Here is a 14,087-nt window from a genome sequence, read left to right on the forward strand (position 1 = left end):
AGGAATGCAGCACTGTGATGCTGGAGCCACGTGAGATGGTCCTGGTTTCATCTCAAGGTCTCCCTGTATGAACTGGGACTGCACATGCCTGTATATGACGTGGACTGGCCAAGGTCGGGAGTAGGACAGGACACTGGTGTGAAGACTCTTTTAGGGGTAACTGTCTCTCTCTTTCCTCTTTCTCTCTTGCATGCAAGGAGTAAATAAATAAATTCTTCATTAAAAAAAAGAATAACTATATAATGGGAGCTTTTCCCATCATGCATACACACACGCATACATACACGTGCAAAATGACTTCAATAGCTTGTGAAAAAATAAAATTAAAGTATGAGATTATTTTTGTGCAAATTTTTTTTAAATGAGTACATAGTCTTTAGTAGTACACATTTTCCAAGAACTTTTGGAAGAATGTGTGTGCGTGTGTGTGTGTCTGTGTGTATCGGGTCATTAGGAAAGTCATGACCCATTTTTGCACACAAAAACATGGAAAAATATGTCATGACTTTCCTGATGACCTAATATATAAAATGTTATGCCTCCACCCAGGAGGGTGTTTCCCAAAGCACTACTGGCTTCACCAGTCATCAGTCCTCTGTGGACGAATGCCATATGTCATTAAGAATCATTCCCCAAAGAACCGGTCTGCTGTATCTTGTCAGAGTCTGGTAAAGGCGTCACACACCTATTAAGGTTCTTAAAGTCATCAAGTAATGCTTTGGGGGTCTCATAATATGTGTTTCATCAAAATGCTGATGAACTCACAGTTTTCAACCAGAACCTTGGATTATAGTAAACCTAACTTGAACCTATAAAAAGGCCCCTTGACACTATTAGTTTTGGCTTTAACTCAAATAACCACATTAATGGTCAGAAACAATGCACTATTATACTGCCAGCTTTTCTAAAATCAGCAAGTTAAGGAAACTGTTCCAGAAAATGATTTAAATGAGGTCTACATCAAAGAAAGAAAATTCAAAACTGAAGGACCCAGTCTTTTCTCCCATTCCTTCTTTCATGCCTAGATTCCACAGAAGCTCCAAAAAGTCACATGACTCTCACACAAAGATCTCATATGCTAACAGAAGTTCAACAGTGAACTACTTGCAGAAACCACAGATCTACGAAACAAGCCTTCTTTCCCCAGACTTGGTTTCTCAACACAATAGTTTAAAGTTTACCCCCTAGTCGTGGCAATAAAATGTGTAATAAACTATATTGTTCTGTTTTTCCTAAATTTTAATTTTGCATTCTGAAATAATTATCTGCAGCTCATCAAAAAAGCCTCACATTACATCCTGTGTTACATTATGTAAGATTAACATGTGTCTTGATTATATTACAAAGTACGATTTTACATGTTGGAAAATCCTCAAATGCTCAGATGCACCTTTCTTTTAATGAACAATGACTTCTAATCTAATTTTTCGAGACTCAGTAACAGTGGCTCTTCTACGAACTATGGGTTTAGATCTCAATAAACTTATTGTAAATTGAAACAAGCGTAAGTTCAAAGTGCATTTATATTTCTAACCTACCAGACTGCATAGCTTAGGCAATCTTGTGTTACATGTACTCAAAACACTTACATTAGCCTACTGTTGGAAAAACCTATTTTATAATAAAATACTGAATATTTCATGTTATTTGACTATTGTACTACAACTATAAAACACAATGATTTTATGGGTATTCAAAGTACAATTTCTCCTGAGCACACGTGGTTTTCACAGCATTGTAAAGTCAAACCATCCTAAGTCAGAAACTGTATGGAAGTAATCGCTGGGAACTACTTATATTCAAATTACTATTTTTTAGAATTGCTTTATTTAATTTTATTTATTCATTCATTTATTTAAATTTGACCAGAGAGACAGAGAGAAAGAGAGAGAGAGAGAGAAAGTGAGAAAGCGAGCCACCATCTCTGGGACGGGAACCATGGTCATCCATGTGAGACTGTCCAGCACTTTAACCACCATGCCACCTGCTTGTCCCTATCCAAATTATTTTTACCTTCAGTCAATCTGATCATCCTAATATATGTGTTACACTTATGGCAGGAGCACTGAAGAGATTTAGTATTATTTATTCTATCAGAAAATTAGTAGCATTGGGACCAGCAGTTAGCGTAATGGCTATGTCGCTGGACTCCCATGTAGTCAACCGCGGTTCATGTCCCGTACGCGGTGGCTTAAAAAACTCAGGCTGAGCGCATGTGCGTGCATGCCCAAGATCCCCAGAGGAGAATGGAGGAGAAGGGATTGCGGCATGGCCATCCCCCTGGGGGGTGATTTCTCGCTTTCTGTCTCTCTGTCTCTCTGTGTCTGTCTGGCGAGCGCACACACCCTATAGCAAAAACCTCTAAAAAAAAAAAGAAAGAAAAAGAAAATTAGTAGAAAATTGAACGTATCAGAAGAGAGAATAATTATATTAAAGATAAAAGGGAATGATATTACTTATGGATCTGTTTATTAAAAAAGGAAACATTATTTAGGTCTCAGATGCATAATAGATGCACAAAATTAAAACAAACAAAAATATTTTTAACTAAATGCAGACGTTTTTGTATTATACTTTACTTATCCACCGTTGCTTAAGCAACTGAAGTTAAAACGGTCATTTTTCAACTACAATTACAGGAGCTTTGATACTCCTTATTTATTGAAAGTACTTTCTGTGGGTCTATGTAAAGCACTTTGACAGATGCACACATGCCTCATACCTTAGTTCTTTCGTGTAATCAGTGATAGGCACCAAAGGTATATGAGGAAATGATTATGGCACAGATAAGAAATTTCACTGAAATAATGGCTTAAGTGCTTCATACAATATGCTAAGCATTCTATGTTCACCAGCTTGTTAATCTCTGCAATAATCCTATGACAGAAATATTTTCACTCCCATTTTACTGATGAGAAATCTGAGACTCAAAATTCAACAATTTGCATATTCAGTATTTGGGTACATCTGTCAGAAAAAACTTACTATTAACTCTTTCTAATCAAATGCTTTCTCTTTCTTTTTCTTCCTTTCTTTTTTCTTTCTTTCTTCTTTTTCTCTTTCTTTCTCTCTTTCTTCCTTTCGCTTTTACTTTTAAGGCTTTCACCATAGGGTGCATGTATGTGTTCACCAGAGACAGAGATGGTGAGAGGGAAAGTGAGAAATCACCCCACGGGGGAGGATGGGGCAGAGGGAATGGCCATGCCATAATCCCTACTTTCCATTCTCCTCTCAGGATTTTGGGCACACATACACGCATTTGGTGTGATTTTCAAGTTGTCAGACCCAGGTCTTAAACTGCAGTGGACCACGTGGGGTACAGTGCCTTAACCACCTACTGCCTTTGCCCCCCATGCAATGTTTTCTAACATCAGAAAAAAAATTTTTCTTATAGAACATTTTCTAAGAAAATATTAAAGGACTAATTTTCAAAGGAGGGCAAAGGGTCACAGAAAATTTCCATTGTAGAAAAGTAACCAGCAACCAAAATTTTTAAGTCTCTATGGATAAAATAAATATTACTGGGAACTGGGATTCTGATAGATTTTTTAAATTCTCCTTTGAAGACAGCTGATGAGAAAAATAATCCTAACAATAATTGCTTTTGCATAAGCACTTCATAATCCAAAACCCACTTTGTTGATTATGCTAGTTTATCTTCGGATCAGTGCATGGATACTTACGTTACGTGTACATTCATTTTTAACAAACAAGAACACTGAATCTCAGCGAAATTAGGTAACTTGCTCAGGATCCCACAGCTGGTACATATTAAGGTTAGAACTTAATTCACACACAGAGAAAATATCCCAAGAGCACCAAGGATGCTGTGCTGGTTAATTTTATGTGTCAACTTGGCTGGATTATGGGATTCCCAGATAGCTGACCAAACATTACTGCTGGGTGTGTCTGTGAGGAGGCCACCTCAGGAAGAGTTAGCATCTGAGAGGCAGACCGAGGAAACAGCTGCCCTCACCGAGGTAAGCAAGCACTGTGCAGTCTGGCGAGGCAGATAGAAAGGAAGGGCAGAGAGAGGGCACATTTGCTTTCTCTTCCGGAGCTGGTATGACTCTCTTCTCCTGCTCTCAGACATCAGAACTCCAGCTTCCTCAGGTCTTAGATCTTGGACCGGATGACATCACCTGCTTTCCCGGTTTCCCAGTGTACAGATGGCAGATTGTGGAACTTGTCAGGCCCCAGAACCAAGTGAGCAAATTCCCACATAAATCTTCTTATATGCATCTAAATATATCCCTATGGGTTCTGTCTCTATGGAGAAAACTGACTAAGACAGATGCCTCTGAGACTGCAGCAAACAATAAGACTGAGAAAACAAAGTCAACAAAGTGAACAAACTTGAAATGCAGTAAGCACAGGAACAGCATCCAGGGGGAACAGGAATGGGAGGTACCTAACCTGCACTGGATTGCAGTGTCTGAAAAACTGACTGGAGGGTGCTTACACGAGTCCAAGCACAGGAAGAATAAGCATGTGGAGATGGGGCAGACAGGGGGACAGGCATTCTGTACCAAGGAGCCAACATGTAAAAGGCCCAGAGCTAAACTACATGGTGGTACCCACATAAATCAGTTTACATTTACATACTAGATCGGAGGATAACAATACAACTAGACTTGTTTTTTAGGCAAATTACTCTGTTGTGAAGAATGGATTCTATGAGACAAGGTGGAGGGAAGGAAACTGTTTAGAGATGAACCGTTTCACCGAGAGTTGATAAACTCCTGAATTAGAACAATAAGAAGAGAAGTGGTGAGAAAGTTGAGAGAGATTTAAAAGGCAAAATAAGTAGGACTTTGTGGTGATTGACTAGAAGCCAGACATGGGAAAAATGGAACTGGAAAGGCTGACGCACCCCTCCCCCAGCTGTCTAGTGGTTGTGTCTCTGCAGGTGACACTGTCAACAACTGAAAGGGAGGATGAGAGAATTCAGCTTCTGATACCTTCTCTGCTCTTACTTTCCTTGCATCACTGCTATACCCCATGAATTAACACAGTCTAGGTTAGGAGAAACTTACAAGGTGACCAGCGTTGCTTCTTGTTCTATTGCAACTAATAATTACTCTTCAATTCCTAGTTCATCAGGACATTAAATAAGGGTCAATTACAAATTGCAGTGCCCTGGATATTTCAGCAAAGCTTCTTGTTTAAAACACGCAGTTTACTAGCAGCCAGGAGAGGGGCTCCTGGAAACATCCCATTAGTAGCAATTAAGTCAGCCAAAAGACAGCATGGGTCTTTTTTCCTGCCTTTGTGTCTCCCTCATTTCATGTCAATCTCATACTCTAAGGCTTGCCTTCCAGAAGCTGTCATGGACTAATCAATCCTAATGAGGAAGTGCTATGCTCCTCTGTTGCTTAGTTGGCACAAATACTTAGGGGAAGCATTAGGCAAAATAAGATTTTGACAGAATAGAATAGAATGCATGTCCTTTTGAGGATCCATTGTAATTTTACCATGGTATGTTAACAATAAATCTAAAGAGATAGAAACATAATTCATAATATCATATTTTATACTTTAAAAAAAAACAGGTGATGGCATTAAGGTAATGGAGAAAATGCACATCAAAGCATGAAAAATGGACCAGCACTTGTAAGAAGACCTGAGATTTCATAAAAATCCCACTCATCTGATAACAGCATCACCTGGTTTGGCACCTGCTTTTTCCTTTAACAGAGCTGTTGAGGAAAGGGCAGAAAAGCAACTGTTTCTAGAGCTTCAAAGAATAACCGGTCCCTGTGAGAGGCCTGGAGAGGAGGGTAGTGGTGCGTGAACTGAGATCTAAATGTATAGCTTCCTGTGTCGACCAGCCTAGCACTCAGGCCCCAAGGGAAATGGGAGGACTAAATGTCTGGTAGTTCCTATTGTAAAAGAGAGGAACAAAAATGGGATTAGATTTTCTTAATGGTTCAACTCGAGAGATAAAAGGTGATTGCTGGGGAAATGGCTGGCGTATGGAAGTCCGTTTTCAGTTAGGTTTCCCGTGACTGATGGGACGCGGTGATGGGAACCTGATCACTCTGGTGATAGAGAGCCACAAATTTACTTTGGAAATAAAATTGTGACAGTAATAAGAGCTGCTTTATCTGAGAAGTTACAAAGGGAGTGGAAAGATTAATAATGCCATCTAGTTTGCCCTGCTTGAGCAATGAATAGCTGAAGCAAAGAATCATAAGAAATCTTAGAGGCTGAGGACAAACGGAAACGGGAGAAATGCGAAGTATAAACGCTCTGTGGTTTTATCTTCTATCTTTCTTTGGGATTGCACTCTTCAAAAGTGGGATAATTTTTAAAACTCCCAATGTAATTGTCATCATAAATTAATAATTTATAAATTTTACAGAGTTTGTTATGAATAATATAAAACTCTTCCTTCCTTTATTTTAAGGCATTTGGAAACCACATCCACCATGCCTTTCTTAAAGTCTACCTTCAATCAAAAACAGAAACACGCTCACCCAGACGCTGTTAAAAGTAAGTTTTGATTGGTTTGAAAGTAAAAATAAGTAAAATAATTGAACTTGACGACGATCTTATTCCAAGAACTTCAAGGCCCATCTGACAAGCATCTAATAAAGAGCTAATGGGGTTTAGTTAAAGATAGCAAAACAATATAAAACAAACCTGTGACCATTCTTAAACACCAAAAGGAGGCATAAATTTTAGCAGTTTCTATGACACACTGTTTAAAACTTGGCAGGGTGCCTCTGTACACCTATTTTATTTTCTTCTGGTTAGATTTTATATTTAACAGGTATGTCACGACCTGTAAGATTGTCATAAATACCACTGTATAGATCCTTTGCCTTAAACAATGGAGCTATGACTCAATTAAAACTAGTTCAGAAAATAACTAATTCCATTAAGAGCCAGCAATTCTAAAACCTACAAAAATGAGACATTAAAGTTCAACTATCACAATGTAATAGATGAAAATTGTGGCAACATGCCTCTAAAAACATGCTTGATTTTGTTTGTAGATTTGGGCTCACAAAGAGAATTCCTTTCTTTTCTTTTTATTTAATTTTTTAATAAAGTTCTTGCAATAGGGTGTGTATACTTGCTGGAGAGATAGACAGACAAAGACAGTGAAACAGAAAGTGAGAAATCACACCCAGAGAGGATGGCCAGGCCACACACATGCTCCCAAGCATGAGTTTTAAGCTAGTCGGTCCAGGACTTGAACCACAGTTGGCCATGCAGCCTGCTGGCACCCACAAAGAGAATTCTTTAAGAAGTATAGAAATGTTATGTTTATGGAGGAGAAATAGAGGGGCAGACAACATTTACAATGTGGCAATAACTCACGATTTAAATTTGTAGGTAATAAACATTGGGGTGTCCAGAAAATGATAAAATATCATGTCTGAGTTAACTAAATTTTCTGATGAATTATCAGATCAGCGGAAAGTCTTTTCTATTATAACAATGTCAACCAGCATTCTTTCACTATGGTTTTTATTGAACACATCATGGAAATTATTTATTCATCAAAAGGGCAATCACTGCACAGCTCTGTGTCACATTCTGACAATTAGCACTAATGATATACTAACATTATTACACAAGCTAAAGTGATCAGGGATATTCTTACTGCCTGAATATTTATAGAACCTGGGCAGGACATATTTTTAGTTAAAAACTTCCTACTATTTTCAAATGTTATTACAATATGCCTATTTTTCAAGTAAATTAAATTCTTCTACAGTATTAAATAATCAACATCTTGATTTGGCTTAAAATTTTGATTTGGTTTTGGTGCTCTACTGTCCAGAAAGAAGCAATCTAGATGTAAGGGTACCAAAAAAGTTTGTGGAAAAATGGAAGTAAAGTAACAGTTTATTTCAGCAAAAAAAAAAAATCCACCCATCATCTCTAGTAGGTATTTCCAATGAACTTTTTGGATACTCCCCTCCCATATGTACAGGGTATGACCCTGTATTTACTCTTTTTTTTTTTTTTCAGATTTTTTTCTATAAAGCAAGTGTGTTCTCCAGAGACAGACAGAAAGAGGGAAAGTGAGAAATCAGCTCCCAGGGTTATAACCATGCTATGATCCCTTCTTCTCCATTCTCTTCCCAGGTGTTTGGACATGCACAAAAGCACCCAGCATGATTTTCAAACTGCTAGGTCCAGGACTCAAAGCATGGTCAGCAATGCTCGAGTCCAGCGCCTTAACCACCACACCACCTGCTGGCCCATCATTCATGTTTCAAAGTGGTTAACTGAAGTTTCCAAATGATCATGAAGGAGATTAAGCGGTTTTCTTTAAGGGTATTTGCTTGTGGAATTTATTTTCATTTTTATTTACAATCCCAATATGAACTGCAAACACCCTTATTTTACAGAAAGATAAATTGAGGTGCTAAAAGATTTTGGAGTTGGAAAGTGGTTACTCTTTAATGTAATGAAATCAGAGCTGAGGTAAAATATTCACTACTGAATATTTTTCCATAACAGTAACACTCCATTGCACAAAAAATGTAATGTTTTTAATAATTTTCATTCCCAAATGATCGTAATTTTCATTAATATATCTGATCATTTTGCAAAACTGCAACATAAATATATATATATACACATATATATTCAACATAAATATATACATATACACACACATATTATACATATATATATACACACACACATATTATATATATATATTCTAGCTTGAATGCCCTAGCACCATTCAACACATTTGCTATAAAAGCTAATAAAGGTCCTTAAAAATTAAGATGTAATGGTTATGTAATGGTTAATATTTGAGAGCTTCAGGACCAGCATGATGGAAAGGTATTAGATCCCACATGGTCAGCTGTACAGAGTCTCAGACCAGTGGCCTGAAAAACTTGCTAGGCCCATGTGCATATGCCCCAAATCCTGAGAAGATAATAAAGGAGAAGTGATTGGTGTATGGCCATCACCCCTGAGAGGGGTAATTTCTTACTTTTCCTCTCTCTCTTTCTCTGTCTCTCTCTAGCAAGTGCATGTGCCCTATGACAAAAAAAAAAAAAAAAAAATCTAAAAAAGGGAAAAGTTTAAAATAATTTATTATATAATAAATTGTAGTGATTATATACTTCAAATTTCTAATTAATAATAGCAGGAAAAGTTACTTTTCTAGAACTATGTGAAAGTTGCTATTTTTCTTTTGAAATAAATATTTCAATTAAACAATAAAGCTATCACAAATAAGATGCATTAGTATAATGCTCTTTATTTGGAAAGCATTTATTCTATTGGGTTATTAGAAAATTCATAATGCATTTTTACATAGAAAAACACATCATGACTTTTCTGACCACCCAATAAAATGGACAATATACTAAATATTTTATATATAGCTATAATTTAATCTTTATAAAAATACTGTGAGTTTAGGGTTACTATACCCATTTTACACATGGGGCAACTGAAGCTAAGGAAGTTTAAATAATGTCTTCTAGTTGACCCTGCGGCAAACAGCAGAACCAGGATTCAGCTAAATTCTGACGACTCAGTGGTTTCAACTCTGGTGATCCCAAACTATAAAGAAAAATGGTAAAGCCCTTTATTCTTTTTGTCATTTCATCCAATAATTCCTCACTTCTGGGATTAATGAATTCATTTGTCTACAAACTAAATAAAAACTGTGCCTCAACCCAGATCTCTTAAGTCAGATTCTCCAGTGGCCATGACTGATAATCAGTATATTTAACAAGTAGTTTCAAGTTCAGTTTAGGATTCTCTGTCTAGTCCTCGGTTTTACTCTGCTCTCCCACTTTTCTACCTTATTAATAAAGTTTATTGTATATATTTAAGGTACACAACATGATTTTGTAAGAAATACAGAGAGAGGAAAATGGTTACTATCCTGCTGTGCTTGAAATGCAGACGGCCAGGCAGCATCGATCGCAAAGGCCATCTCTCCAAATCTGATCTAACAGAGTTTCCTGTAGGTCCTGGGAGCAGAGCCACTAGGTCTTGAGTTTCCCCTAGGATGTGCCTTTGCTCTTGCTACTGCTCCAGCAGAAGTCTGGTATATTGATGCACATTTCAAATTTTAACAAGCATTGATTAGATAAAGTGCCTGCTAGAAGGCCAGTAGCACGCTGATCACTGTGAAGTGCACAAGTAGAAAATCAAGGAACACCCTAGACTCAAAGAAAGGAATATGCAAGGATATACGATACAAGGGGACTTGGACAAATTCTTGAAAAACTGGAATTAAAATATGAGTTTTATTTTGGTGCCAAAAAAACCTACTTTGGCATCTATGGAACATTTTTTTCAGAATACACATTTTCCTTGAACTTTTTGAACCCTTGTATTTACAGATAAAGTCAAGAAAAGAGCAGAATTTAGGATTCTACAAAGAAAGTGTAAATAATTGTACCCAGCATACATTTTTAGGTATTGGAAATAGTCACATCTGTACAGAGAGTGAAAGTCAAATGGTCACCCTTACTGAAGACATTTTTCCCCTAACTTCTCATGATAGTTCAGGATTTTGTTGCCTTCACCGTTAGTTCTCCAAATTAAACACTCATCCACTGAGAAGTGAGCAGTGGAAAGTTCTTTCTAAGCTCACGTTGATGCCATAGTGACTTTTAAAAATGAAATATACATATGAGAGAAATCTTTAAACATTGCAGTATTGAATTTATTATTTTAATTGTTTCCTGCTACCAAATGGATTCTGATTAGTTTCCTTTGTAGTAACTTCTATTTTTCTACATTCAGTCTCAAAGGAAGAAAAAATAAATAACTTCTCAGGTTTCCTGTCTTTTTTCTTAGTTGTCTTCTGTACTAGGGAATCATGTTACTTTTTTTTTAACATACTGTGTGTATTATTCTAGCACATTAAAGATGCTTTAACAGTAATGTTCAAATGCATGCTTTATTTTAATACTGTATAAAATTATATATATTTCTGGAGTTGATCATTTGTACGTGATTTTCACTGAAATTCAGGTTTAGGGAATAAAAAATTTATATGGAAAATTCAAGGCAGAATTTGTTTAGAACAGTGTTTAAAACCATGGGAAGAAATTCTATTTCGATTTTAATGTCTACTGTATACACAACAGAATGACAAGTGTTTGTAAAAAGCATCAGACTACTGAAGTAAAGGACACTAGTCATACAGTGAAACCCCTTTCACTGACTAATGTTGAAGTCAATCACAATTGCCTAAAGATAGACACACCTTTTCATGTTTTGTATTCATCCTGGCTACTTCCACTCCTCTGGAGAGCTTTTGAACTTGAATTTGACACCTCTTAAATTTATGCTTTCTCTAAATGTAAAGATGTTTTATTTTCTGACTGCTTTGGCCTTACGTGAAGTTCAAGTCGAACTTAAAGAGAAGTAGTCTAAGCTTTAGAATGTTTGTTCTTGATCATTTTTTTCCTTTTGTTTTTATGAGGTTGAGCTAAAAACCCCAAAGTGGGATGTAATGGCTTTAGAGACTGGAAGGAAATATTCTTTATCCTTTTTTTCTGGTGTAAAAGGCCCACAAGGCTCTTTTGTAGAAAGCCCACAGAAGAAGCACGCCCTCAAAAGCCACCTTTTTCTTCTTAATAGCCTTAGAAAAGACAGTGTTCAGAAAAGATGACAGCACCAAGTGCTGCTAATGTTAGACCCAGAAACAAGCTAAGTGTTTCATGGCCAGAACCCCTGTTTACTGTATATATTTGTCAAAGCAGAAAAAAAAAATTACCAGTGAAATGTTTTCGGAAGGTCATTGCCTCCCAAATTCTACAATGAACAGTTTGCCCCCAAAAAGGGAAAAGAAAAAATAGGAGGAAGTTCTCAGATGAGATGCAGTGAGCAATAATCAGTGTGACATCACGGAGAAAGGAGGAAAGGGATTGTGAGAATGAAAAAACATCTGGATTATGGATACAAAGGAGGTGACAGAAGCACTTCTGCATATCGGTTTAACATGTGACTCCGACTTTCACAAACCTCGTCGCCATAGAACATGATATCCACTTTAGCTCGTGTAACACCAAATAATAAATCTTCATCAAAATAAGCAAAGCGCAAATGCAATTCATTCACTCAACAGATACGGATTGTGTGCCTGGTATGTAAAAGGCACCGTGTGTACAGAAGAAGTCTACAGTTTCTTATTCCATGAATGGATCCTACATGCCAGAGGGAAATACCATCTTTCCATTTTTTATTACAGTGTTGTATAGACTCTTGATGGTGCATCATCTGAAGTAATGGAAGATTTATTTTTCTCCAAAGACACAGTTTTCTCTGCCATACCTGCCATTTAATGAAAAGATGAGAGGCTCTTTGTTTGAAGACCTGAGATTAAATCACATTCTCCTCCTCTACTTCACCAACACAGAACTCTCCATACTTTTGACAGTTTGATTCAGTTTTTTATAACAGACACACAGCATCCATAAGCAAATATGTTGCCTTTGTTTATGTTTCAAATAAAATATCTAGAGCACTATTTAAAGGCTGTATTTGATATAGACTAATAATATTATTTCCGAATCAACATCTTTTATGTGATGGCACGATGGCAAAAAGACCCCCAAAGCTTACCTTGAACGGTCAGAGTAGCTGAAGCTTCAGCTTTTCCAACCATATTTTCTGCAACACAAGTGTACGATCCCATGTCGCCAGCCATCACCTTCCGAATTTTCAAGGTATGATCATCTCGGATTTCATATCTTATGATGTAATAAAATAAAGGATAGTTAAGTGACTGTCTACTGAAAAGATCACAACATTCCACATATGATGCATCTAGGCATCAAATCATATGCAACATTCTCTTCAGAAATATTTTTACAGTGTAAAGTGCAACTTTCTTCGAAGTCAACATGCAGAAAAAAAGGCCTTGGTTTTATACTTAGGCAGACTAACATACTAAGCTGCTTTCTAAAAGAACATGTTTGAGTGAAGTTGGCACTTACCTATTTCCTAGAGCTACTGTGATCACACTAAAGTTAAGAGACAATGACCTGGAATTAAATTCTTATCATGTGCCAGACTTTAAATGTTCTATAGAATTTTTTTTTCTTTTTAAGTTATCGCAATTGTATTAAGTAACTTTTGTGGTTATGCCCATTTTGCAGACAAGGAAACTGAACCATGGGTAGCTAAGGTAACTTGACCTGGGTCCTCAGCTAATTTACTGGCAGAAATTGTTCAAGTTGAAATTTGAACCTAGACAGGTTTGTTTTGTAAGTCATTGTCTTATGTCATCTTCCCATGCCTTAAATGGGTTTCCTTTGAAGTTTCACTTTAATCATTTGGAATACTCTAGAAGGTCTTCCTGAGTTAGTATCTGCTAATAATCTATATATTTATTGACCACATAAATATTTCCAACCTCAATTTGATCTAAGTTTAAAATTCATATTCCCAACTGATTACTAATTAAACATCACATTCTGTAAGCATGGAATAGTGGGTTTTCTATACAAAAAATATGTCATGACTTTTCTGACAAACCAATATTTAACATGTTAAATAAAACTTCCTTTTCTGCCTCTAACATAAACCAACTCCTTCTCCTAATGCAATGTACCTATACTTCTTCTCCAATTATCTATACTTAATATGACATTCACCTTGTGAATTTAATCAGTTTCAGAAATTTCTTTTGGTCAGTTTTGTCTCCAACTTATTTCCCACTTCAGAAAACCTACCACTCTTACCTGGACAACCACAACAGTGTCCCGACTCTCTTTACAATAATGAAACATCCAAAATGCTAACAAATTACTTTTTCTAAAAATTAATCCAGTTCATACTAACCCCTCTTAGCTCATCAATGTGCATGTAATACAATGAGAAATTCTTAATTCCACAAAGTCTCTGATATTTTGGCCCTACTATCTCCAACCCGATAATCAATAACTTCCTCATCACATACCTTATGCTCTAGCCTTGCTAAACTTTCTACCACTCAAACACATGATGTTCTTTCTCAGATTTGTGTCTGTACTGTGATGGCTCTTTTCCTGGAACTCTCTTTTCTTCTTTTTCACTCACTTAATTATTTTTCAAGACATTGCTTATTAATATGTCATTTTCTTTTGAGAACTCTTTCC

The 14,087-nt window shown here is 36.6% G+C and overlaps 1 protein-coding gene across 8 annotated transcripts in view; it reads right to left on the reverse strand.

Annotated features, from left to right (window-relative positions):
* ROBO1 (roundabout guidance receptor 1) overlaps positions 1-14,087 on the reverse strand; it is a 1,280,027-nt gene that overhangs the window by 116,382 nt on the left and 1,149,558 nt on the right. For all 8 annotated transcript variants that reach the window (XM_006162599.3, XM_006162600.3, XM_006162604.3 and 5 more), the window contains one exon: positions 12,571-12,698. In XM_006162599.3, the coding sequence (XP_006162661.1) occupies positions 12,571-12,698 (128 nt within the window). The remainder of the gene's footprint in view (positions 1-12,570; positions 12,699-14,087) is intronic.

The sequence above is a fragment of the Tupaia chinensis genome, unplaced genomic scaffold (assembly GCF_000334495.1).
Source record: "Tupaia chinensis unplaced genomic scaffold, TupChi_1.0 Scaffold140301_1, whole genome shotgun sequence".
In the NCBI taxonomy this organism is placed as follows: Eukaryota; Metazoa; Chordata; class Mammalia; order Scandentia; family Tupaiidae; genus Tupaia; species Tupaia belangeri.